The sequence below is a fragment of the Megalops cyprinoides genome, chromosome 9 (assembly GCF_013368585.1).
Source record: "Megalops cyprinoides isolate fMegCyp1 chromosome 9, fMegCyp1.pri, whole genome shotgun sequence".
NCBI lineage: Eukaryota > Metazoa > Chordata > Actinopteri > Elopiformes > Megalopidae > Megalops > Megalops cyprinoides.
In genome coordinates, this window is record NC_050591.1 from 17,602,874 (window position 1) to 17,626,899 (window position 24,026).

The 24,026-nt window shown below is 42.5% G+C and overlaps 2 protein-coding genes across 2 annotated transcripts; one reads left to right on the top strand and one right to left on the bottom strand.

Annotated features, from left to right (window-relative positions):
- Positions 1-431: 431 nt before the first annotated feature.
- LOC118783137 (transmembrane 4 L6 family member 1) lies at positions 432-7,008 on the bottom strand. Its single transcript, XM_036536846.1, has 6 exons — positions 6,823-7,008; positions 5,701-5,878; positions 4,671-4,736; positions 3,684-3,829; positions 2,112-2,298; positions 432-835 (listed from the first exon to the last, which is right to left on the bottom strand). The coding sequence occupies exons 2-6, from the start codon at positions 5,869-5,871 to the stop codon at positions 821-823; spliced, it is 585 nt and encodes a 194-aa protein (XP_036392739.1). The 5' UTR covers positions 5,872-5,878; positions 6,823-7,008; the 3' UTR covers positions 432-820.
- A 1,352-nt stretch (positions 7,009-8,360) lies between these two features.
- Positions 8,361-23,985, top strand: hephl1a (hephaestin-like 1a). The gene is made up of 20 exons (XM_036536160.1): positions 8,361-8,735; positions 9,779-10,023; positions 14,022-14,234; positions 14,362-14,556; positions 15,427-15,681; positions 16,124-16,295; positions 16,536-16,675; positions 16,784-16,915; positions 17,004-17,209; positions 17,848-17,992; positions 18,149-18,361; positions 18,642-18,855; positions 19,455-19,594; positions 20,024-20,152; positions 20,384-20,490; positions 20,736-20,958; positions 21,253-21,392; positions 21,865-22,027; positions 22,194-22,217; positions 22,332-23,985. The coding sequence occupies exons 1-20, from the start codon at positions 8,566-8,568 to the stop codon at positions 22,439-22,441; spliced, it is 3,336 nt and encodes a 1,111-aa protein (XP_036392053.1). The 5' UTR covers positions 8,361-8,565; the 3' UTR covers positions 22,442-23,985.
- The last annotated feature ends 41 nt before the right edge of the window (positions 23,986-24,026 follow it).

Below are 24,026 nucleotides of genomic sequence, written 5' to 3' on the forward strand. Positions count from 1 at the left end.
CTAATGTATGTAATGTTAAAGCAATAAAGTAGATTGTTGTGGATTACTGAAAGAACAAATTTTGGCGGTTTTCCAAACTTTGTGTGATGAAACAAACAAGCAACCAGAACCTGACACAGACAAATTTCATAGTTTGTCATCTCGACATGACAATGTGAATTTTTATCTTAAACATATTTGACTCCATATTTCACTTCTGCAGGATTCTGTACCTTAGCGGATGACATGTCTGCCATCACCGTAACAACACAAAATTATACTCCTACTGTGCATCTACTGGTGCACACAAGAATACTACAAGATAATTACGTAGACAGTACCATGGAGCTGTTGTACATTCCAGATGGGATCAGGTACACTCATTTTGTTATCAGACCTCCAGAACAAGAGATTGACATCATACAATAATCGAGTCAATTAGAAATCACTGTTTATTCATTTTAGGACAGTAGCACATGTTGGTGCAAAGGATGAACTGTACACTCAAACACAAACGTGTAAAGAACCATAATTATTTTTAATTGTGCTGGCAGTATAGATAGTCTTGATAGTCTAAATACAAAAATTGGAAAATGCTAAAACATGGCAAAATTCAGACGGTGTGTATAAAATATCATTCATTTGTTAATATCTGTAATATATGTAATCTAGCTCATGTTATTCTTAAAGAATCAAAACACAGTCCTTATAAACTTATTACGATAAGAGTATAATCTCTGCAAAGAAAAGAGGAAAGTGAAATGTCGTCTCTGTGGGTGATAGCTGGCAACGAAAGATCAGGTGTCCATGAGATGTGGAGTGGAGTGTCTAGGTTCTGCTCTTAGGCGACCCCTGTCTGCAGTGAAAAGAAAAATATTAGGAATCAGACCATGTAAGTCTTACAGTGTTGCTCTGTTTTGGAAATCCTTTGTGAGCTGCAGTAATCATTGCCAATTATAGTCTTAATGGGGGCAGAACAAAGAAGGTAATGTGAAAATGTGTAAGGCCAGTAAAGAAAGAGTACATTTTCAAATCCTTTCATCTGAAAATGGAGAGCATTTGCGGGATAGGGGAATGACAGACTGGAGGGAGGGGAGAGGTCGTTATACAGAGAGTAAGTATGTTTGACCATTGCTGCCTTAGGGTGAGGGGATAGGGCACTGGATATGCGTGAATGAGACAAGCAAATCTTTAATGTCTCCTGGTTTACTGAAGGCCTTAAATGCTGAGTAGTTCATTGTCTTTAGTTGATATGTGTGTGACGGTGAGGAACAATACTGAACCCTCCAATGAGGAATAATTATCTTCATCAAGAAGAAATTTCAAACAGCATGTGGGGGGCGACAGTGGCTCAGGAGGTAGAGCAGTTGACTGGGGATTGGAAGGTCCCTGGTTTGAATCTGGCTCATCCTGGCAGAGTGTCGAAGTGTCCTTGAGCAAGACACTGAACCCCCAACAGCTCCCAGTGGCTAGTTGGTAAGCATGTATATAGCAGCCTCTGCCACTGGTAGGTAGATGTGAGGCATATAACTGTAAAGTGCTTTGAGTACTCAAAATGAGTAGAAAAGCGCTAAATAAATGCAGTCCATTTACCATTTACCATGTCTCATGTGATACGCAACATGAGGGGAAAAAACAGAATATAACAATAACATGGCACAATGTATATATATATATATATATATTGTATTTACCCAGGTTGTTTACTGTGACAGTATGGAAATGTGCAGTAATGACACTGAACAACTGAATGTGTCAAAATCTTGATTCAGTTTCCTTAAAGAATGTAGTCTGCATTTTCATTAAAATGCTTATTTCATGATTAATTAAATCTGCAGCTCTGTCCTCTCAAGACACAGAGGAGCCCTTTTCCAAGCATTTTAGACTGTCCACAAAAGCCTCTTTGAGGCAGATATCTCAATCAAAAGACTAGTGTGAGTGTTCATGTATCAAGTATTCTGTTTGAGGGGAAATTCATCAAAGACACCCTCAAGCTATGTGTGTCTGGCATTGCCATTGCAAACAACATCATAATCAATTTCCCAGACTAGCCCAGTCATCCAAGGTTTTTTTTTTTTCTTTAAAAAGGCAACTCTGTGTCAGTCTTGTTAAGTGCTGGTTTTGCATCATACCTGTCTCTTCCTCATGCAGGTCCCACACAGGCACCCAAACAGACTGTTGAGGACCTGGGAGAGGCAGAGCAGGGCCTCCAATGTTCCCAGAGCCAGCAGGATGGAGAAGAGGGTGATGTTCCACAGGACTACGTTCTGAGGTTTAACACATTCTGACCACGTGGAGTGGTTGAACAAGTAACTCTCTCTGCGAGGAGACAGAAAAACAAACAAGGGAGACTTGGCAAAAAGAGGGAAGCACGGCCAAGGAAAGGAAGTGAGCAAAGAGATTGCTAGACTGTGACACCACACACCGCACTGTCAAAGTTTTGCAAACAGCTCATTTCCTCTTTTTTTCTGTAGCTGTTTTTTATTTATTTTTACATTCTCATCAGTGCAGTGATGGAACATGTAATTTAAATTAAAACATTACTCACATATTTTGCTACTGCACTTGCATCTATTCTGAAATTTCAATAATACATGTGAGCTTTACCATTACAGGTTTAGCACCTCTACCACCACTCCTCAGGTGAGGCAGTGGTGCACCTCACACTCTCCCACTCTCTCTTTCTTTCCCTCTCTTTCCCCTCTGACTTTCCGCTGTGGGGTAACTGCTCTTTCACTTTGGCTCGACTGCTGATCGTCGCAGCAGAGCCTGCCATTCTCACACTCATCTCACATGCAGATGGACACAGCAGACGGGACAGATTGTTTTCACCCAAATCACCCTCTGCACCTCTGCAGCAAAGAAAGAGTGTTGCATTCATTTCGGCCGTAGGGTTGAGGGAAGTCATGTATTTAGTTGCTTGGGGAGATTTTTCTTCACCTGCTTTTGGTCAAGAAACTGGGGTCTGAACACTCATACCCAAAAATCACACACTCACACTTGTTAAGAACGATGGAAGTGAAACCAGGGCGGTGGGCGAGGGACTGAAACAGAGACAGAGTGGTGTGGACTGACAGAAACTGAGTGCTCCTTCACTGGTGCTCGAGGAGCATTACACAAAGGAAGGAAGTGTGTGTGTGTGTGTGTGTGTGTGTGTGTCTGTGTGTGTGCCTATGTATGCTCCCACCTGTATGTACACAACAATCGTAATCTGCATTGGCTGACCATGTGGATGTTGCTCTGTCTCAAAGCTTCTGTGTCTGAGGTTTGAATATTGCTCTGTCTTTGTGGAGATTTTTTGTGGGTTTGTTCTGCATCCTGGTTTCCTCACACAGTCCAAAGACATACTGGCAAGGTTCACAGGCGTCCCTAAACCATCATGTATGTTTGTATGCGCCCTGTGATGGACTGGTGTTCTGTCTTGTTCATGGTGTAGGATTGCCTTGCCCCCCAGTGCTTGCAGGGTTCCTGCTTCAGCTCTCTGTGTCCCTCTGCTGGATGAAATTGTTACTGAAATGGGGCCATACTTTACATCAAGTTTTGCTGATGCTAGCTAAATAGACATTGTTCTCATTTGAATTCACCGTTAGAGGAAGAAGACAAAAGTGCATTGCGTAACTGTGACCTCTCCTTTCCAAAAACGAAGGCTTGTACTAAAAAACAAGGCAAGTATGCTGATCAGAGGAAAACGAACGCGCTCTTACTCCTGTGTCTGGTTGAGAAAAGGGTACTCGAAAGTACCGTTGTTGGTGTCGCAGAGGGGGCCATCCCTCAGGCCCAGTGCTGAGATGATCATGCAGTACAGTGCCCCAGCCACGCCCAGCACTGACATCACCATAGACACCATCATCTAAGAAGGACAAAATACACACTAACAGCTGTCAGCAACTGACCTGCTTTAAAAAAAGCCAACGATGCAACAATTTTATTTAAAATGTCAAGCACAATACCAAAAGCCAAGAGTGTCTATGTATATATACACACAGACACACACACACACACATATTTTTACTCAAGTAAAATATACATATGTTTATTGGAACACCTGGATTATCTCTTACCCATTGAAAGTACAGAACAGTCAAAGCACTGATAAACACGGGAGCTGTGCTGTAAAAGAGGAAGTCGGCTGGAATTTAGGAAACCTGAAATTACCCATCATAAACCTGTAATTATTAGCACTTTTACAGCTAATTACAGGATGTAGCAGTGCTTATAGGACACATTAACCAGTAACAGAATTGGGTTCGTTGTATCTCATTACCAGGTAGGTGAAAGTTTACACTGTACTCAGCCTTTGGACTCTGGAAACGCATGTGATTGAAGATGGAGGGCCCGCGATACAGGCCCTCTGTCTTGCAGTTTCCAGTGTAATGCATGTGGAAATGAACCAACTCATAGAGGAAATTGTTACATATTACAGCCACAGCAGAATCTCATCTGTTTCTCTTGTTAAAACTCAGTCACAAATGCATAGACTGGGAAATACGCAGATAGGGAGGTTACAGAGAGGCCTGTGTGCGATCAACAACTGTTATTACCTTGAGTGATATTTGTGATTAGGACCAGGTTTCTTTTTCTCATAAGAAAAACATACGATCTAGGAAGTTGTCACCGAAATTAATATCTAATTGATACTGACTCATGCACAGAGTGCAGAATGTCAAAGCACCATTGATTCTGTCACTCACCCCACACCTGTTGGCACAACAGCCCTCCCCCCCGGCTGCCTTCATCATTAGAGCTGGAAGGAAGACCTGCCAACGGAACAAGCAGTCCTTTCATTGTTTCAGTCCACCCATACTTTACAGTGGTCAGCATGATTGATTTTCCCCCCAGACTAATGCAGACCTTGCCGTATAATTTAATTACTTACTCAGAATCACTCGGTGTCATAAATTGTTTGCATGACACATAATGATTTTTTGTGGGATAAACAGATTCAAGAAATGTTATCAATGTCAAAGACGTGAGCAGGAATTTTAACCACATAAATAGTGTACTACTAGGACCGTAATGTACTATAATACTTTTTGAAGAAGATGGATATCCAACCTCTCCACCAGACAAAGACAAAGACAAAGAAACCAGCCTTATCGATAATGAGGTTGTTTAGATTCAGTATAAGTCCGCCAGATGATTGAAACAAGATAATTTTCAGGACAATTACATGAAAATGTTGACTCAATGCAAAACAATAAAACAGCTGCCCATTAGGGGGAATACAAATTGAAATAACAACTGCTTTTACAATTATACTTGTTCGCTCTCCTCTTTTAAGACTCTGAAACACTGAGCTGCCTGGACACATTTTCCATCTGTCACATTGAGGTTGGTATCCAGTTTTATGGTGTTCACACCAGAAGGAATACCAAAAGTCAGTATACCAGGTCAATAGTTTTACTATGATTTTTGAGGAAAATGGAAGAAAATTGAGGATTTTTAGTCTGCCTGGCTTAGAATGGATTAGCATACCAAACCTTAGCTTAGTAGCTGTGATGCTTCAGAGTAATAAAGTGCAATTTCTTCAGAATATTTATAGAACATATAAAAGGGGATTGTGACATCATCTGTCTTTGAGACTTAAGGAAAAGAAGCAAAAGGACCAGAAAACATCACTTGCTACTGTACAACAGACGTTTTAAATCTGGAGAAATATTAATGTCATTGCCTAGTTGACCTTTTTTTAATCCTAGTTGTAAGAAAGAAAAAAGAACTCACCAGTATACCTCCACCAACAATCCCATGAAACAACCACACATAGCCAGTAATTTGCTCTTTGTCCAAAACTTCCCCGTTTGGGAAAAACAGGAGGATATTGGCAACGATGGCACACAGCCCCAGGGGGAACAACAGGTTCCCGGTACACTTTGCACATTTCCCTGTACACATTATGAATCTGGAGAATGAGAAAACATGGATAAAAACAATATTGTGAATCAGCACACCACTTAGTTTTTATATGTTTTATATTTATGCAACTACAAAATCCCAGTAAGATTACAATATCTTTTTCAGGAGTGACTTAGCCAAAAAAGGCTGTACATATAGCACTATACAAATACAAAATTAACAAATACACAAGGCAATAGTGCACTTTCGAATTGTGGTTAAGTGAATCATTTAAGAGTGTTACACAAATACATTTGTGTTGATACACAAGCAACTGTCAACATAAATTATTTTAATAGATCATAAATCACAATTAAATTTCAGTAAAATGAGGGCTAATTGCACTAACCAACACGTAGTCATTTAGTATACTTTATCACTTGTTCAGTATACAATCTTTTTAACTTCAATTCCTTTTGTAGCATTGTAGCATATTCTAAGACCAGGTGCATTGTTTTTGAGAAGGAAAATTACAGCCTTGGGTGGGTCAACAGTCAAAACGGAACTGAAACATAAAGGCAAATGCCATATAGTTGTCTTGTGAGCCAAGGTACACCAATGGTACACAATGGATTCTCAAAATGTAAATCATGTCTACAGTGGTTTGCACTGTTTATCTTCACACAGCTGTGTCTGTCTGCTGGAATAGCTCCGCTGGAGTGCCTTGCTCAAGAATGACAAAGCCGTGTCCCACGAAAGATGAGACAAGTAATCCACTACGATACAAAAAAAAAATTATGCTTGACCTGCATGTTTTTTCTTATCTGAAGTTTTCTGTCATGTTCAACCAAATTCTCTGACTCCAAACTGATCCCGTCATGTTAACCAAGCTCCAGTGTTATTTTAGAAAATACCTAATGGCGACTTTGTGTATGTCTTTATGGAACAGCTCAATATGTGCATCACAAAATGTCAAGCATGTGTATGGCATCCTTATGGCATGTGTATTACCTGTTGAGGGAAATCCAATTTTGTTTTATACCTCTGAAGAGTCCAGGTTGTAAAAAACCCCCTGTGGCAAAGTCTAGACGTAGGATTTAGTTTTGGTGCAGTTGTTGAAATGAGCACAAATCCAGAGGGATTCAAGCTTGAATGTGACACCCCGTGCAATGAATAACACTCACTGGTGGCTGGGTGTGTGAGTGCCCCTCTGAGTGAGAAATATGAGCAAACACTCCGGTAACTGGGGGACAGTAGCTCCATTGTCCCCATGGTCAATGACCTCTCCTGTTCCAATCGATACTGACAGTGCCACTCACTAAGGTTTGATCATAAACCTAAAACAGCAAAGCATTAACCTTTAACAGGATAAAAAAAATCATTGAATTATATATAGGTTGTAGGCTGTCATGGCAAATAGATGACCCATTGTGTGGATATACAGGGTGTGGAAATAGCTTGCAACCATCTCCACTCCAGACATGAGTTTGCATGTATGTCTGTTCTACATTTTAGGCAAAAACTCGAACACAAAAATCACTTGCCATGGCTTTGTAATCTTTGATAAGTAAGTGGGTTTTGTTGTAATGTGGACTGCCAGGACCATGCAGCTGGTATTACACACATGGGAGCCACATACATTAGGTCCAAAGGGCGCTGTGACTCATTCCAGATTATGTCTGCTTTTTACTGAGGCCAGAAATAAGGAGCAGAAGGGGAGTGGTATTCTAAGAACTATTGCAACACAAAGTCAGTAATGTAATGTTTCTTTGGGTCTTGAAAAATCCCAAACAATTACTAATTTTTACTTTTTTAAGGAAAAAAAAGCAGCCACAGGTGAGATTGGATCATTTGATTTGTGTGGAGAGACCCTTAGGTTTGGAGTGCAGTGTTGAGTTCTGCCCCTGCCTTCAGTAAATCACCTGTTGAAGACCAAAATTCTCTACCAGGAAAGATGTAAAATGCAAGTTGCTTGATCTATTCGGGGAAAATATTCACATTTAGGTTTGGTCTAATGCACTTGAGTCTGAGTAAAGGGAAAGAGCGGGCGAGAGAAATAGATACGTGCAGTGACAAACACACACAGTGTAATAGAATCCTAACGACTGAAAGGGAACACTAAGTCATTGACATGTTAGAGGAAAAAAATTGACAATGAAATCAGCACGTCTGCTACAGTTGGGACACGTTAGGGTTAACGTGCAGACATGGACGTTTCCTCTAACAAAGTTGATCGCAGGACACAGATCCCTCGCACTCGTGACTGTCGGTGAGGGGCAGAGGCTGACAACACGCTGAGAATTCTGCTGTCAGCGTTTGTTTCCTATGATATGCACTGTCTCAGTCATCGGTTTTAGAAACTGAAACGTAAGTCAGTGTGAGCCCTTAGGGACTGTCTGTTGCAAAACAGGCTGTTTTGTATCCGGAGGCAAGTTTCGCAGGACAACCTTTGCAATCATAGTGTGGGAATTCCGAAATTTCACCAGCGGTTGCGCTGTAACCTCAGCCACTAGACTGCATCCAACACAAGCTAACTGGGCGGAGTTTGAGAAAGTTCAGCGCTGCCTGGATTGATGTGTGGAGGTTCCAGTAAACGAATCTTACGGTTTTTTTTTCATTGTGAAGTCTCTGCCGAGTTTCATAATCAGAAAGGTGAAGCGTCCATTGGGGACTTATACGTGAACTGAGAGACTTGCCTCTTGTTTTTCTTCCCAAAGAAATAGCAGCCTACATTTCTGGCGTTTCTAAGTTGCGATGGACCAGTTAAACCGCCGGTGGATATTGCAGCTATTGACGCTTTATATAACATTCCCAATTAATGAATGCATCACTAGAACATACTACATCGGAATTAAAGAAGAAAGATGGAACTATGCACCGAGCCGCAAAAATCTTATTACTGGGACACCAATCGCTGGTGACGAGTGAGTTATATTTTATTATAATTCTTGTTGTCGTCATCATTAATAGTAGCAGCATCAGCTCTTAGCTGTTTATTGTCGTTACGATGTTGTGAAGGTCTGAATACCTATGAACGCTCTTTGTAGCGTCGCTGCATATTCTTTAAATAGGACGTTGAGTGAAACATGGACGGATAGTGTTACATCCTTAAGTTGAATGAGCAGCGTACTGTTAGTTCATGCTTCCCGCTGTGCCACTGGCGTTTGGTCATCACACGTTAAGTACTGGCTGCTGTAATACAACACACTGTAGTGAACTAGAGAATTTAGTAGCGGTACAGGTACTGTACAGACCATTTACAGTGCAGTTACTACAGGACGCAAAGTCACGGATATGAATACCTGTAATTGTATATCGTCCATGAACATCTTGTTTAGGGGGTCAGCGTAAAATTTATTTTTTCGCCCCAAACGTCTCTACCTGGAGCACACTTCGTGATGTGGTTTCTGTATGCTTGCCAATGCAGTGCACTATATAGTATTCGAAAAATGATACATAAGCAATGTAATTTTTAAAATAAATTTGTCATCTTAAAAATATAAAATGTTACAACGTCATCTTAATAAGGTTACACAGAGCAAAGACATACTGTTCACAAATAATCAATTTTATTCCAGAAAACAAACATTCACACCTTTCACTACTCTTTAAAGAAAACAAATCCATACTAATGTTTTGCTTTTTTGCAAGTTCAGTGGAAGAATTGAATGAAAAATAAAAATTAAATGAAAAGTGGAGGAATGGTCAAAAATCCTGATGCTAGATTGCTAGAATATCAGAAAATATGGCAGCAAGTGCCTAGTCTGTGTAATTCTTGCCGGAAAAGGATGTTACAAAATACCAACTATAAGGGTGTGGATTAAAGTGTGACCCAAAAGCGTGTGTTTTCTGGAAGTGTACCACATGCCCACACACACACACACACACACACACACACATTATTTGTGTAATCCTTGTTTTCCTCTTACTTGTGTCACATTTTAAAGATGTTGTACATGTCTCCCAGGCACGCATCTGTATTCCTGCAGCAAGGCCCGCATCGGATAGGAAGTGTTTATAAGAAAGCACTGTACAAGGAGTTCACGGATGGGAGCTACAATGAGGAAATTGTCAAACCAGGCTGGCTGGGCTTTCTGGGTCCAGTTCTGAGGGCAGAGGTGGATGATGTCATAATTGTCCACTTGAAGAACTTTGCTTCCCGACCATATTCCCTCCACCCACATGGAGTTTTCTATGAGAAGGACTCTGAAGGTAGAATACACAATGAAAAGGAAAATGCACATGCAAACACACACACACACACACACACACACACTTAAGTTGTTCCTTATCTTACAATTAATTGCATAACCAAATGCTGTACAAAATCAAAAAAAAAAAAAAAAAAAAAAAATGCCTGGCATGTAAAAAAAATATTCCGGAATTAAGGCCATGTGATGTCTCAAAAAGATGCTGTAAACTTGATGTATATTTGCAATTTCGAACACAAGGAGTAAGATGTTAGACTTATATGTCATGGAAGCCCCAGACAAAACAGTAGTGAAACAAATTATAGGAAAGCAGCTTATACATATAGTGCAACAAATGAGTCCAAACATCCTAGTAATACTATAAAACAAATATAATCCTAGTGTATATATATATATATATATTCATTCATATATATATGAATGTTATATTTCCCCTCTCCACTGAGTTCGAATTGAGTGATACGTATTTTTCACACCCTGCAACAAGGCAGTGTAGTACTACATGAGCCCTTAGAGCATGATGGCTTTCCTGCACCAATTAAAAATTTATGTTTTTAAAGGGATGCTATTATTTTACCAGATTTCTGTTGAAATAGACAGTGATTACATTGCTCCTTTTTGTCACTAGTCCCTAGAACACATAAGGTTTTTGGATCCATAGTGAGAGAAAGGTGGCAAAATACTTTCTGGCATTTGAGTGAGATTTCAGTTGACTTCATCTAACTTACACATTGAACCATGAATGAAATTGATATATCCTTGTTTTGTTACTTAATGAAGAACATAAGGGCTCGATGGTGAGGATTCCTGCTATAGTCCAGGTGAAGTACAACACATACATTTATACAACTGCAGTTTAATCACACTTATGAAAAGTAATAATACAGTAAGTGCAAAGGCTGGTTCATCTGCCCATGTCCAATAGAATGTACAAGCAGCATGCCATGTCTACACTTAGAAGAACTTCCTCATACAAAACATGTAGGTACTACACATCATTTTGGGCCTCATTCACACTGACAGTTCAATGTCTTAAAATGCTTTTGGTGCCACTGAAATGCCTTTGTGTGGAAAAAAGATCAGTTACTACCAATTAATGTCATTTTGGCTCCGGAGTGGCTCAGTTGGCAAGGCACTCGTCTTGACTGCAGACTGAACCCTATGGCCTAGGTCCAAAACCGGCCATAACATTTGCTGTTGACTGGAACTCCACCACGGTAGAAAAAGTTGGCTTTGTTTGACCGGTATTGGTAGATTGGTCAGTTTCCTCATCTCACTGCTTTCAGGTGCCCTGTGCGTCATCAGGCATCTGCGAGTTTGGCTTGGAGGGAATCAGTCAGGTTGTGCCTATCCTCCAATTGGCAGCTGCTTCACTGTGCTGCTCTGCGTGAACTGTAGCAAAACAGCTGTTGGCTGAGAATGAGTGTGTCGGAGCGTTGCATTTACCTCGCTTCAGCGCTCCCACACAAGTGCAGAAGCTGTTGAAGTGAGATGAGCTGAATTGCCAGTTCCAAACACAAAGGGGAAAAATCATAAAAATAATGACATTTTCCACTGCATTATATCAGCACAGTACAAATAGCAGCACCTGTGCACTGTGCACTGTACCCTCCATCTACGCCTGGCTTTTGTTTCCCTTGTCTTGCTCTCTATTAACAGTAAAAGGTTACTCTCACATAAACCTTTCTGTGCAGTTTTACCATACAATGGGAGTAGTGTTACATGAGGCTCTTAGGGAGCATACACTCACTCAAGCACACAACAGTTACCATGTTTAGACTTTCCTTAGTGTGATGTGACTGAAAGAGGATAGTAAAAGAAAGGCTCACAAGACCATTATAAAGTAATACTGAGGCAGGATTTGTGACTGCTGTTGCGAAGCATGTCTGTCAAGAATGCATTCAAAATGGGATGAAGGTATTCTTGTTTTTTGTATTCCTTCCCTCTTGGCCTTTCTTCGATTGCAGTCTTGTGTTTTTTTGGATGATGTGTGTGGCAAAAGAAGACTGAAACAAAAACAGGCTGAGAGACAGAACCCAACTTAAAATTTTGGCTTGGAAAAAGCTCTGTGAAAGACCCTAGAAGTAGGTCAGATCTGCACTTCGGGAAAAGTGTAGCCATTTGCATTTCTTTCGCTCTGAGAGGATTACACAACATAGCAAGGCTGATTTTGTGTGCCAGCAGCTTTATTTAGTGTAAACAAATACAAAAGCATATATAGAAAGTGTGTATGTACACCCCACCCCTCATTATTTTCTGTACATGATTTATGAAAACGGACCTGCCCCACCCTCTCTTGGTCTCTTTGGCAGCGGTGTGGGAAATCCTGGCCATAAAGTATAGGCAGACAAGGGAAGGGAAGAGTCCTTCAGCAATGCCTTTCTTTCCAGTTGTGTTTCACAATTTCCCGGGTCACTTCCACAGCTGGTCTGACATTGCCCTAGGTTTGTCTTCATATGTTGTGAGAATTAACAATGGTTAGTGGGATCAAGGTTTGGAGAGATGGAGGGATGCTTGTAAGTGCTCCAGAGACTTTTTGTCAAGCACTATATGAAAGAACTAATGAAAAAGAAGTGGAAATTGATTGAAAAATGGGTCATCTTAAATATTTTATTTAAAAAATATTTCTGTGGGCATATATTGTCTTGTCAGCTCACAGAAAGGCTCAGACTGGTGCCTTCCTGTGTACACATCCTATGTACTACCCAATGTGTTTGCAGTGTAGCAGAGTGTAAGTAACTAAACCCATGGATCTGAATTGAGGTTTAGTATCTAAAAGATCAAGATAGAGGGTCTGTACAAACCCGCACAGATGCCTACATATGCGCACACTCACACGCAGACACATAGATTAGGCATACTTTACCAGCTATCTACATCTGACTCCTGATAATAAAGGTATGTACACCTCAGAACAGCTGAAGTGTCTATGTGCAATTCAGCTCAAAGGTTATTCGGCCACACTTTCCATACAAGGTCCCTGTAGTGTGCATAATCATCTCACATGCTATTGCAGTGTCTGGAATGGCGAGGAGAGGAAGGATTATACATGGGTGCAATAAAATAAAAGGGCAGAAAAGCAGGGAAGTAGGGCTTCTGTCATAATGCTTTCTGTAAGTTTAACACAAGCACCACATCTGTCTTTAAGATTTCCTGACAGCTGTCAGCACTGTGGTGCAGAAAATGGCATCACATCAGAACAACAAGGTCGCAGGAAGTCAGTGGTAAGCAAGTCTGACAAAAAGTTTAGCTGAGTAATAGTTTTTTTTTCTGGGAGTCACAAGGGTAGATAGTCATATACTTAAAAATGTTAAATAGCTTGCTGTAAATGTCTGCTTTGTCCCAGAGTCACAACATGGATGCCTAGATTTATCTGGTGTCTGAAATTCTGGTATTTTCCTAATTTTCTCTCAGCATTTGTCCAGATATTCACTCTTGTCCTTCTCTGTTATATTTGTCATTTATTTCCCATTGCTGTTTGTGGTTGATAGATAGGTGGTGCCATGCAGAAATGTTTTGGTTGTGTCTTGGAGCCACATCACCTCCCAGATAGCTCTGAACATGTGAACACCATCTGGCAAAACGACCCAGCAATGGGGTCTTCAAAGGACCTGAAAGAAATAGTACATACAGTAGGTTACATGAGTTATCGTTTAGGATGGGAGTGCACAAATCATTCATAATTCTGGACAGGAATGAGGCTTCCCTTACATTGACACAAACTGCTTAGCCTCTTTCCTGAGTCACCTCTATCATTGATTTTTTTCTGGCTTCTAGTTTACTACCTTTTCATTTCAGTTTGGTGATGTAATGATATGACAGACCATGCAGGCTCAAACTGGATCTCATTACATATAAAGATATAATGGTGACATGTTTCACAGTCAGTGGTCTCTTGATGATGATGTAATCATATGATATGACTTGTTCAGGGATCCATACTCCTGTCTGGTACTGATGATGTAATGGTCTAAGATGATGTATGTCTGTCTGTCTCAGGGGCTCTGTATCCTGACGACACCTCGGGGAAATTAAAGTGGGATGACGCAGTCCCCCCGGGAGGGAACTACACCTACAGATGGATCGTTAAGCCGGAGTATGCGCCCACAGACAAGGACGCCAACTGCCTGACCTGGGTGTACCACTCCCACGGGGACGCCCCACGGGACATCTCTTCAGGCCTCATCGGGGCCCTCCTCACTTGTAAAAAAGGTCCTGGCACAGCCCTCCTTAATAACAAGCAGGCATGCAGATAGCACAAAAAATCCCTGGCAGCTTATGCACCGTGACCATGTGCAGGTGATCCGTATGCTCACCCCTCTGGCCCTGTCCCCTTCAGGCACCCTGTCGCGGGCGTCCGGCCATCGCTCCGAGCTGAATCGCACCGATGTTGACCGGGACTTCATCCTGATGTTCAGCGTGGTGGATGAGAACCTCAGCTGGTACCTGGAGGAGAACATTGAGAACTTCTGCTCGGATTCAAAGAGCGTGGACCCTGATGATGAAGACTTCCAGGAGTCCAACAAGATGCATGGTATGTGGCGCTGCAGAGCAGCTTTAATCCCATCAACACTGAGCTAACGGCGTGCTGCTAAACCATCAATGACAGCAAGAATCAATCACAGTGCCAGGAACAATATAATGTAGTTCCAGACTAAATGTGATTTTGAAAGAACTCACTCAGAGTGGGAAGAAAACCTCTTGTGAAGATGTGTTTTTCCATACTCTTGAGAAGGAGCATTTTATCATTGCTGTTTTATCTGAAAGCACCACCAAAGCCATTGATTAATTGCTCATAAAAAGCAGTTATAGTGTGTGTCAGGGAGAGTGAAGTCCTTTGATTCATCACATATCCTGGCACTGTGCTTTTCCTTTCACCTAAAAATAAGACGCGCCTTTGACTCTTTGTTATCCCCTTTCTAAAAACATTCATGTTTTTAAATGAAACAGCTCAAGGTTGCTAACATGTTTTGCCCAAGCTAAAGAGGCACAACAGTTGTCAGGAATCTAAATCTGTATAAAGCTCCAGTACTCACGGGTCTTCAGTCCAGTGCTCCACGCTGATGTAGGAACCAGAAACTCCCAGGTTCTTGTCTGGTGTTGCCCGCCATTGGGCCACTTCTCAGATGCTCTGTTTGTTGGTGCTCCTATGAATTGCGGGGGCAGCAGTGTAACATAGTGCTAAGAAGGGCTCATAACCAAAAAGTTGCTAGTTCAATTACCCACTGGGGCACCACTGCTGTACCCTTGGGCCTAACCCAAAATTGCATCAGTTAATATCCATCTGTATAAATGGATAGCATTTAAGAACTGTAACCTGTGTGTAAGTCGCTCTGGATAAGTTATTACATTGTTGTCTGTTAAATGACAACAATGTAATAATATAAATGTAATGTAACTGCAGCCATTAATGGGTACGTGTTCGGGAACCTGCCCGGCATGGAGATGTGCTTGAATCAGAGCGTGTCCTGGCACCTGTTCGGGATGGGCAACGAGGTGGACATCCACTCCGCCTACTTCCACGGCCACACTGTGCTTGACCGGGGCCACCGCGCCGATGTCCTCAGCCTGTTCCCGGCCACCTTCGTCACCGCAGAGATGATCCCAAGGACGACAGGGAAGTGGCTGCTTAGCTGCCAAGTAAATGACCACGTACAAGGTATGTTGAGGGAACAACATCCGCTTCTTTTCTCTGACATCTGAGGGATTTTTTGGTGCTTTTTCACCCTCCCCAAAAAAACACAAGCGTAAATTCTTACTATGCATTTCTGTAAGATGTTCCATGAGGGCAGCTTTCTTTCCTTTGTGTTATGTCTGCAGTTACTCTGTTAAAGTGTAATCTGTGAAGTGTTCTATGACAGTTCTTAGGAGCACTATGCATAATAAAATGTGATTGACTGATTGATCAAAGTTAGGTTAGAGAGAGCTGGTGTGGTTTGGACCACATGATTTGAAGTAACCTATACAAGGCTCCATATGGGGGATGTGAAATAGAAAGAAAGAGACAATTTATCAAATGAGAGTCTGGATATTGTTTGTGTGGAGGAGGTTTATTGTGCTTGTGACCGTGGTGGCTGATGTTGGTGTGTCCGTGTGTACAGCTGGGATGCAGGCCTTTTATCAGGTCTCATCTTGTGGAGAGAAACATGGTCCTGGGGAGCCCCCTGGTGGCAGAGTGAGGCAGTACTACATCACTGCCGAGGAGCAGCTGTGGAATTATGCACCACTGGGGATTGACACTTTTGACAATCTGTCACTAACAACCCCTGAAAGGTATGTTGGTAGTGGGGGCATGAAGTAATTAAATTGACAGCTCTTTACCATCTCAAAAAATACCTTTATGGAAATTAGAATATTTGTTGAGGCTTACATTTTATGGGCTTTAATTGATTACAAAATTATAAAAATGTCTGTTTTAGTACATGTAGTGAGGGAAGGGGGGGGGGGGGGGGGGGGGAGTAACACTGCTCAGAGATGAGTCATATGGCATCTGCCACACCTCTTTTTCTGTAGCCACTCTGAAGTGTTCTTTGGCAGAAGTGGCGGCAGGTTAGGAGGAACGTACCGGAAGGCTCATTATGTGGAGTACACTGATGATACTTTTACGACCAAGAAAAAAAGGAATGCGGAAGAGGAGCACCTCGGAATTCTGGGTAGGCCCGCTTGTCTCCCCACCGCCCTAGCACGCATACACACATCGCAAGCTGGCAAATGAGCGTGTGGAAAGCTGATTCTGCTTTGGTGCTGATGTTTTCACCCAGGCCCCATAATCAGAGCGGAGAGGGGCGACCTCGTTGTAGTGACGTTCCTGAACAACGCCAGCAGGGGGTACAGCATCCAGCCTCACGGCCTGCAGTATGAGAAAGAGTATGAGGGAGCGATGTATGAGGATGGTAAGGGGTCACAGTCAGTGTGCTCTGTGTGTCAGGCGGCCCTCTCTGCAGGTGGCTCACTAGTTCTGTGCTTGTCGATCCCCATCAGATGCCCGGAGACACGGCTCGCTGGTCCGACCGGGTGACAGATTCACCTACAAGTGGCGAGTGACGGAGGGCCCCTCTGCCAGTGACCCAGCATGCATCTCTTACCTGTACTATTCAGCCAGTGACCCAGTACAAGACACCAGCTCAGGGCTCATAGGCCCCCTGCTTGTGTGCAAAAAGGATACACTGGACGAGAGCGGGTCACGGGTATGCTGCACAGTTTCCCCTTCACACATCTCACAGGACCATTGCACTTCGACTCCTCTGCTTAGCCTAGATTGATGTGCCCGTCAGATAGCAGGCTGTCTTTGATGCAGCTGAGCGTGTGCGAGATGGGACACGAATACCCACCCCCTCTCGAGTGTGGCATGTTTGTCTCTACTGCTGAGATTGGGGTGTGAAGGAGCTAGTTGATGTCTCTCACAAAATACACAGAAGGATTGCAGTTTACAAAAAGTCCAATAATTTCTTAAGAAAACACAAAATAAAAACCAGTCTTGAGCACAAGGGTTACTCTAACAAAGCTCAGCCTGTTCTCCAGCCACACAACTATTTATCATGATTAGGGCAGGGTTGGCTCATTAACCAGTGCTGGCTCTTAAACACAGACAATAATTACAGGGACAATTAATTAGCTGGCTGTAACTGGCTGTAGTAGATTGGCTATTGGTAGATTGGACTTGGATTAATTCAAAGAGGTCCCCCCTTTAGTGTTTAACATTAATAATTTACATGTTGAAACAAAGAATTGAGTTTTGTGGAGCGCAGACGAAGGCTCTCCTTCAAATGGGGAGACACATTGTCAGGATGCATAGGCTAGAGACTGTTTTTTGCCTGTGTTTCAGAGAGATGTTGACAGAGAGTTTTTCCTGCTCTTCTCTGTGATGGATGAGAACCTCAGCTGGTACCTGAAGGAAAACATCCAGATGTTTGGGAACAGTAACTCTGACCCAGAGAATGAAGAATTTCAGGAGAGCAATAAGATGCATGGTATTGGAGTGAATCGTTGATGAGTGAATTTTTCCCTGTGCATTTGGAGGGTTAATGAATCCCCGTTGTATAAAAACAGCCGAATACTTCACTCTCATGGCCAGCCTGGTGATGTTGCTTGTGTGTGTGTGTATGTGTATTTGTGCTTGCATGCAGCAGTGAATGGGTTCATGTATGGGAACCTCCCTGGCCTGGAGCTATGTGACGGGGAACGCGTCTCCTGGCACATGCTGGGTTTGGGCACGGAGGTAGACATCCATGGGGTCTACTTCCAGGGCAACACCTTCCAGCGGGAAGGCATGACCCGGGACACTCTGAGCCTCTTCCCCCACACTACAGTGACTGTCACCATGGTGCCAGACAACGATGGTAAGCCCCACTGCCTGGGACATGCTGATCACTTGTTTCCAGTGTAGATGATTTTATTCTTATGTACTAGTCAACTGCACTGCAGTCAGTTCAATAATGTTTTCCAGAATTAGCTGTAGACTTTGATGATTTTAGGGAGCTAACGGACTCCACTTTGGCCCTTCATATTACATTATCTCCATAGACTGAGACTGCAGTCTTAGAGATTGCAGTCACCTTAGCAGACAGTTGTAAATCACTTCATTGCGTTCCCCTGTGACTTGTGACGTCCGCCTGGCAGGCACGTTTGAGGTAAGCTGCAGAACAAGTGATCACTACCTGGGCGGAATGAGGCAGCACTATTCAGTGAAAAGGTGTCAGCCGCGGGACGTCCAGCATACCAGCGCGGCCCTCTCTATTGTGCAATACTTCATCGCTGCCGAGGAGGTGGTCTGGGACTACTCCCCCAGCAGGGCCTGGGAGCTTGAGAAGCACAATGCTTCTGAAGAGAGCAGGTAGAACCACACTCTCCATACCTACTCCCCTCGGTGGGTCACACAACTCTCACCTGAGAATGTGCACAGGTGCGCATTTCACTGCCCAGACTGCTCCAGTTTGGACAAATCTGCTTCACTTACAGGCTCACTGGGTCTCCAGCAACTTCACATATCATCCTGTGAAAAAATGAAGTGTGAAATGCACAAAGCCTGTTGTCTCCTTCTTGGTCTGGCAACATATCAGAGCACCTCAGGCTTGAATATGAAGCTATGGTGATGTCACATGTGAACTGTGCAAATTAGAACATTCAAAGCACTTGCGACTTTGTTCTGTAACACATCGACTCGTCTGTGATCAAAACATTCCCACACCCAAAGGAGTCATGCTGACATTCAACTAGCATGCTTCAACATTACCTGCTTAAAAATATGTGCCCAGCCCTGTCTCGAAAAAAAGGTATTTGAGTTCAGGAGAGCAGCTTTCCATACTGACATACACCAGATTGTATGTTAATTTAAAAAAAATATTGATAATTAATTGGGAAGGACTAAAAAGATATTGCCTTCAGTTTGTAAATAAAAGGTTTTCCACTTTTTTCATGTACGCTTCCTTACAGTCCTGGAAACATATTTGTTGGAAAAGGAGAGAGACAGATTGGCTCCAAGTACAAAAAGGTTGTGTACAGGGAGTACACCGATGCCACCTTCAGGACACGCAAATTGAGGCTGCCACAAGAGGAACATCTAGAGATTCTGGGTACAGCTCTTTCACCTCTGCTTCTCTCTAACCACTGCTCTGTAGGATTACATATAAGATAGGATAAATATAGTGAAAGTTTAAAGGTAGAGTATAAGGTTGAGGAAGTGAAAAATGTAACAATAAAGGTTACGTTCCACTTTGTTGGTATGATCTTTATGTACCGCTTACTCTGGTATTCTGACACTCTGGCTAATTTTGTCTGTAGGTTAAGAAAGAAATCTCTTACTAGTCATAAAATGTCCTTGTCATGTTAACATGCCCCCTGTTGATGATGAGGTAGAAGTACACTGAAGTTCCCAGTTATTGACAGGTATGATTGTAACACTCCATATAATTAATAGCCCATGAAACCCTAATCACTCAGCACTTTCTAGGCTCAGAGTAATCTCGAGAGTGTACATGTGTCTGTGTCTGTCTGTCCTGAAGGTCCAATTATCAGGGCAGAGGTTGGAGAGCGTGTTCTGGTGAACTTCAAGAACAAGGCTAGCAGGCCGTACTCCATACATGCCCACGGAGTGGAGATACACAACTCTCACCTGCTACCTGTCCAGCCAGGTGAGGGGAAGTGCTAGTGTAGGCCCTGATTTTTTTTTTTTTTGTATTTTTCAGGAAACACATTCATTTGTTTGCCTAGTTTGAACGGCATCATTTAAAAACTAAGATCAACAAAGAATATCTCTATCTCTGTTTACGCAAATAACCTTTATGATTGAACGATGTCTGTTTTTCCTTTTTCATCTTTTTGTTCTATCTCTCTCCATTTCTACTTTTCTTTGTATATAAAAGGCAGTAAGAAACAGTACCAATGGGATGTTCCAAAACGGGCTGGTCCAGGACCCTCTGACCCAAACTGTATCTCCTTTGCATATTACTCAACGGCTGATTTTGTGAAGGTGAGACATGGTTGGAAGTGCCGCTGACATAAACTACCTGACTCATGAATGATTTTCCCGTCCGGTGAGGTGTGCTGTACACGAGAAAGTGTGAAATGGAATTTCTGCAGAGTCGTCAGTTTCCTGAGAGAAATAGAGGAAGCTCTTGTCCTCCTCTTTAGAAAAAGATCACAGCTCTGTTTTTGGGGCCATTAGCACAATGCACTCACTGGTATTGTTTGGATCATCTCTGGTTTTTTTTTCAGGACACGGTCAGTGGGCTGATTGGTCCTCTGGTCATTTGCAGGAAGGGAACGCTGGACAGCAGCAGACTGAGGAGCGATGTGGACCGGGAGTTTGCTCTGCTCTTCATGGTGTTCGATGAAAACGAATCCTGGTACCTGGAGGAGAACGTCCAGACCTACCTCGAGAACGCCAATGAAAGTCTCCTCACAGATGACGAATTTCAGGAGAGTAACAAAATGCATGGTAAGAGGCCTCGTCATCCAAAAAATTTTATATGCATGCGCATGTCTGTGCACTATCAGTAATGAGTGAAGACAGGCTTTGTGCGCTGCGTTCTCTCATTACCAAAGAATTGCTGTCCAGAAGCCTTTGGGCAAAACAACAGCAGTGTCTCATTACTACAAAATTGGTCTGTGGGGCTTTGTCACCCTAAGTCACACCACTTGGACATTGTGCCAGCATCCACAGTCAGGGTTGTTACTCTGCCTTTTTTTTTTTCAACACGGGAATCAAGTTGTGTTTCCTCTTTTTTCTCAGCCATCAATGGGAAACTGTATGGCAATCTCGGAGGCCTGGTCATGTCAGAGGGGGAGAAGACCGACTGGTACCTTTTGGGGATGGGCAACGAAGTGGACATGCACACTGTCCATTTCCATGCACAGAGCTTCATATACAAGGTGCTTAGCAATATGTGTGCTCCGTTTGCCCCTAAGGGTCAACAGTCTTTGTAGTCATTAAGCCTGCAGATCATTGTTGTATCTACAGTCAGCTATAACAAAGAGATTAGTGGGTATGTGTTTGCCATTGTTGTTGCTCTTCCAGTCAGATCAGGTTTTTTTCTCTTGAGTCTTGTGGTGATATATATCTCACAGTCTGCTATGTCTAGGCTGAAGTCTTTCTCAGTTAATATAGGGGGCATTCTCGTAACTCCAAAGCTTTGTATGTGAACTGACACATTATGTGGACAAGAGCAGAGAGTTAAAACAGTTAATGATCCTGAAGGCGTGAGAGTGTGTGAAACATATAACTGTATGAATGCTTTTGGAGGAGACCGTATATAATGCATAGACTGTGTGGTTGAGAAGATCATAAGACCCATGACTCAGCGGGGGTGACCATGATGACGCCATGTGCTTGCCTCTCTAATAGACGGACTATGCTCACCGTGCAGACGTGTATGACCTGTTCCCTGGAACGTTCCAGACAGTGGAGCTTGTCGCAGGGAATCCTGGGAGGTGGTTGCTGCATTGTCATGTGACAGATCACATCCATGCTGGCATGGAGACCACCTTCACTATCAAGAGTAAGAAAGGTAAGTTTTTACACTGGGGAATGCCAATATGCAACAGGAAGTGGTCAGGTGATAGTCATTCATAGAGAATAGATTTCCATGTGAGAGGAAGTGAAGCTTTTTTTTGTTTAGTGAACCTTGCACTGGCCCTGAATGGCTTTACTTTTGTCTGTCTCTGTTTCATTAGGAAGAAGTGGGCCTTCCAGCAAAGGTAATGCCAACACTACCAACTGCTGCTATCTAATGTTAATATCCAAATATGACATTTGATGAGATCTATATTGCTTTCCACACACTCATAGTTGTCCTGTTTTTTGTCATCTAGCTGCTTCCGGACTGAAAAACACCCTGTTCACACTGACATCGTGGGACTTGGGGGCAGCGGCAACACTAGTGTCCCTTGTTTGGTTTGGACTCCTGCCTTTAGCACTTTAGCGTTTAGGCTCAGCACCCGTATACTGCTTTCATGACACTGATAAGAAATTATTGAGAAATTGTACATATTATTGCAGAAATTGGCAACCTATGATTTCATATCTAACTCTCAGTTACCAATAGAATGAAAATGGTGGATAATGGTGGACTTCAGACATTCTGAGACACACAGAAAGGCTGGTCTTTCTTTCTGTGTCTTGTTGACTTATTCAGCATCTTTGGCTGAAATTCAAAATTATGTGTTTTAGCCAGGTTTATATTATATCCTGACTAGAGACAGTGTGAAGCAGGGCAAGAGCTGTCTATTAGGCATGCTGCTATAGCTGATATCAACACCAGCTCATATGATTATCCCTCCCTGTGTATTTAAACCAACCCCCTTCCCCTACCACCAGCATCAAAAAGGGAAGGTGATCCAGTTGCTGCCAGGCTATGACACCATTTGATCACAACCTGTTCGTTTATGTAGAAAAGCACATAAGAACACTCCTATGCTTTACACTTGCCCTCATATCTATTTCACTTTGACTCTCTGAATTCAGTAGAGAAAAGGATGCCAAATTCCTGCACTTTACCAATGTGACTCTTCCTGCAACATTGTGATTGCAGTTTTGAGAAAATTGTATCAACCAGGGAGTAGGACACAGAATGTTTTGGGTCTTTCTCACTTACAGAGGAAGACAATAATCAAAAGTCATGATTATATTTAGATAAAGAAGCACTTTCACCTACCCCAACGTCCTTTGTGGGACCACCTTGAAATACAAATGACAACGAACCAAATTTGTACTAGCACCTTTACTTCGTCTTAGCCATACTGAGGATGTTAAGAATATGTCTTTACATGTAAGATGATGTACAAAATGCTTTAAATTACATATGTGCCAGGGGGCTCCTCAGAAGGTGCTTGAGCGGATCAGGCTGAGTTTTTCCTTTCATTAGCTGACAATAGTCAGGAGTCCGCAGCGGTGTAGCGACATCCCGCTGGGGTACCCGGGGTTCTTCAACAAGGGACCGCTCGATTCACTGCTGTAGCGCACTTGTGAGGTGCCATATGTGGTGCATTGTGGGACCACACTGTGAAAATAGCCATTGGTTGCGTGCCAGTATTTCGAAGGAATGTATTCATCTTGTCTGAGTGCTCTTCTGTGAGCGTAGGTCTGTGAAGAGTCAAACCTGCTGAAAAATGACAGATTCCAAATTGGATGAAAAATGGGAAAAAGCGAGGAAAAAAGTACAAAACTGTGTGTGTGCCATACAGGGTTTAATGAAAGATTGTTTAATTTTTCATCAGTAATGTTGTACACTGTAAGCATTTCATCTTTGTATAATCTATTTTATGGACAGACAAATATCACTACAAAAAAGTGGACAAACAGAGTTGCTAGTGTCCTGAGGACTTTGTATTTTTCAATTAACATATCTTAAACTTTATCTGGATAGTGAGGCAATATTTATAAATTTGTTTGCAGCAAGTGTTTGCATTGTAATATTGAAGTTGATTTTAAAATAAGAAAACATTTCATAGTCATTACAGTTTTGCCACTTCATGGATGTTGTTTCTGCAAATTCAGCTGACTGGAAG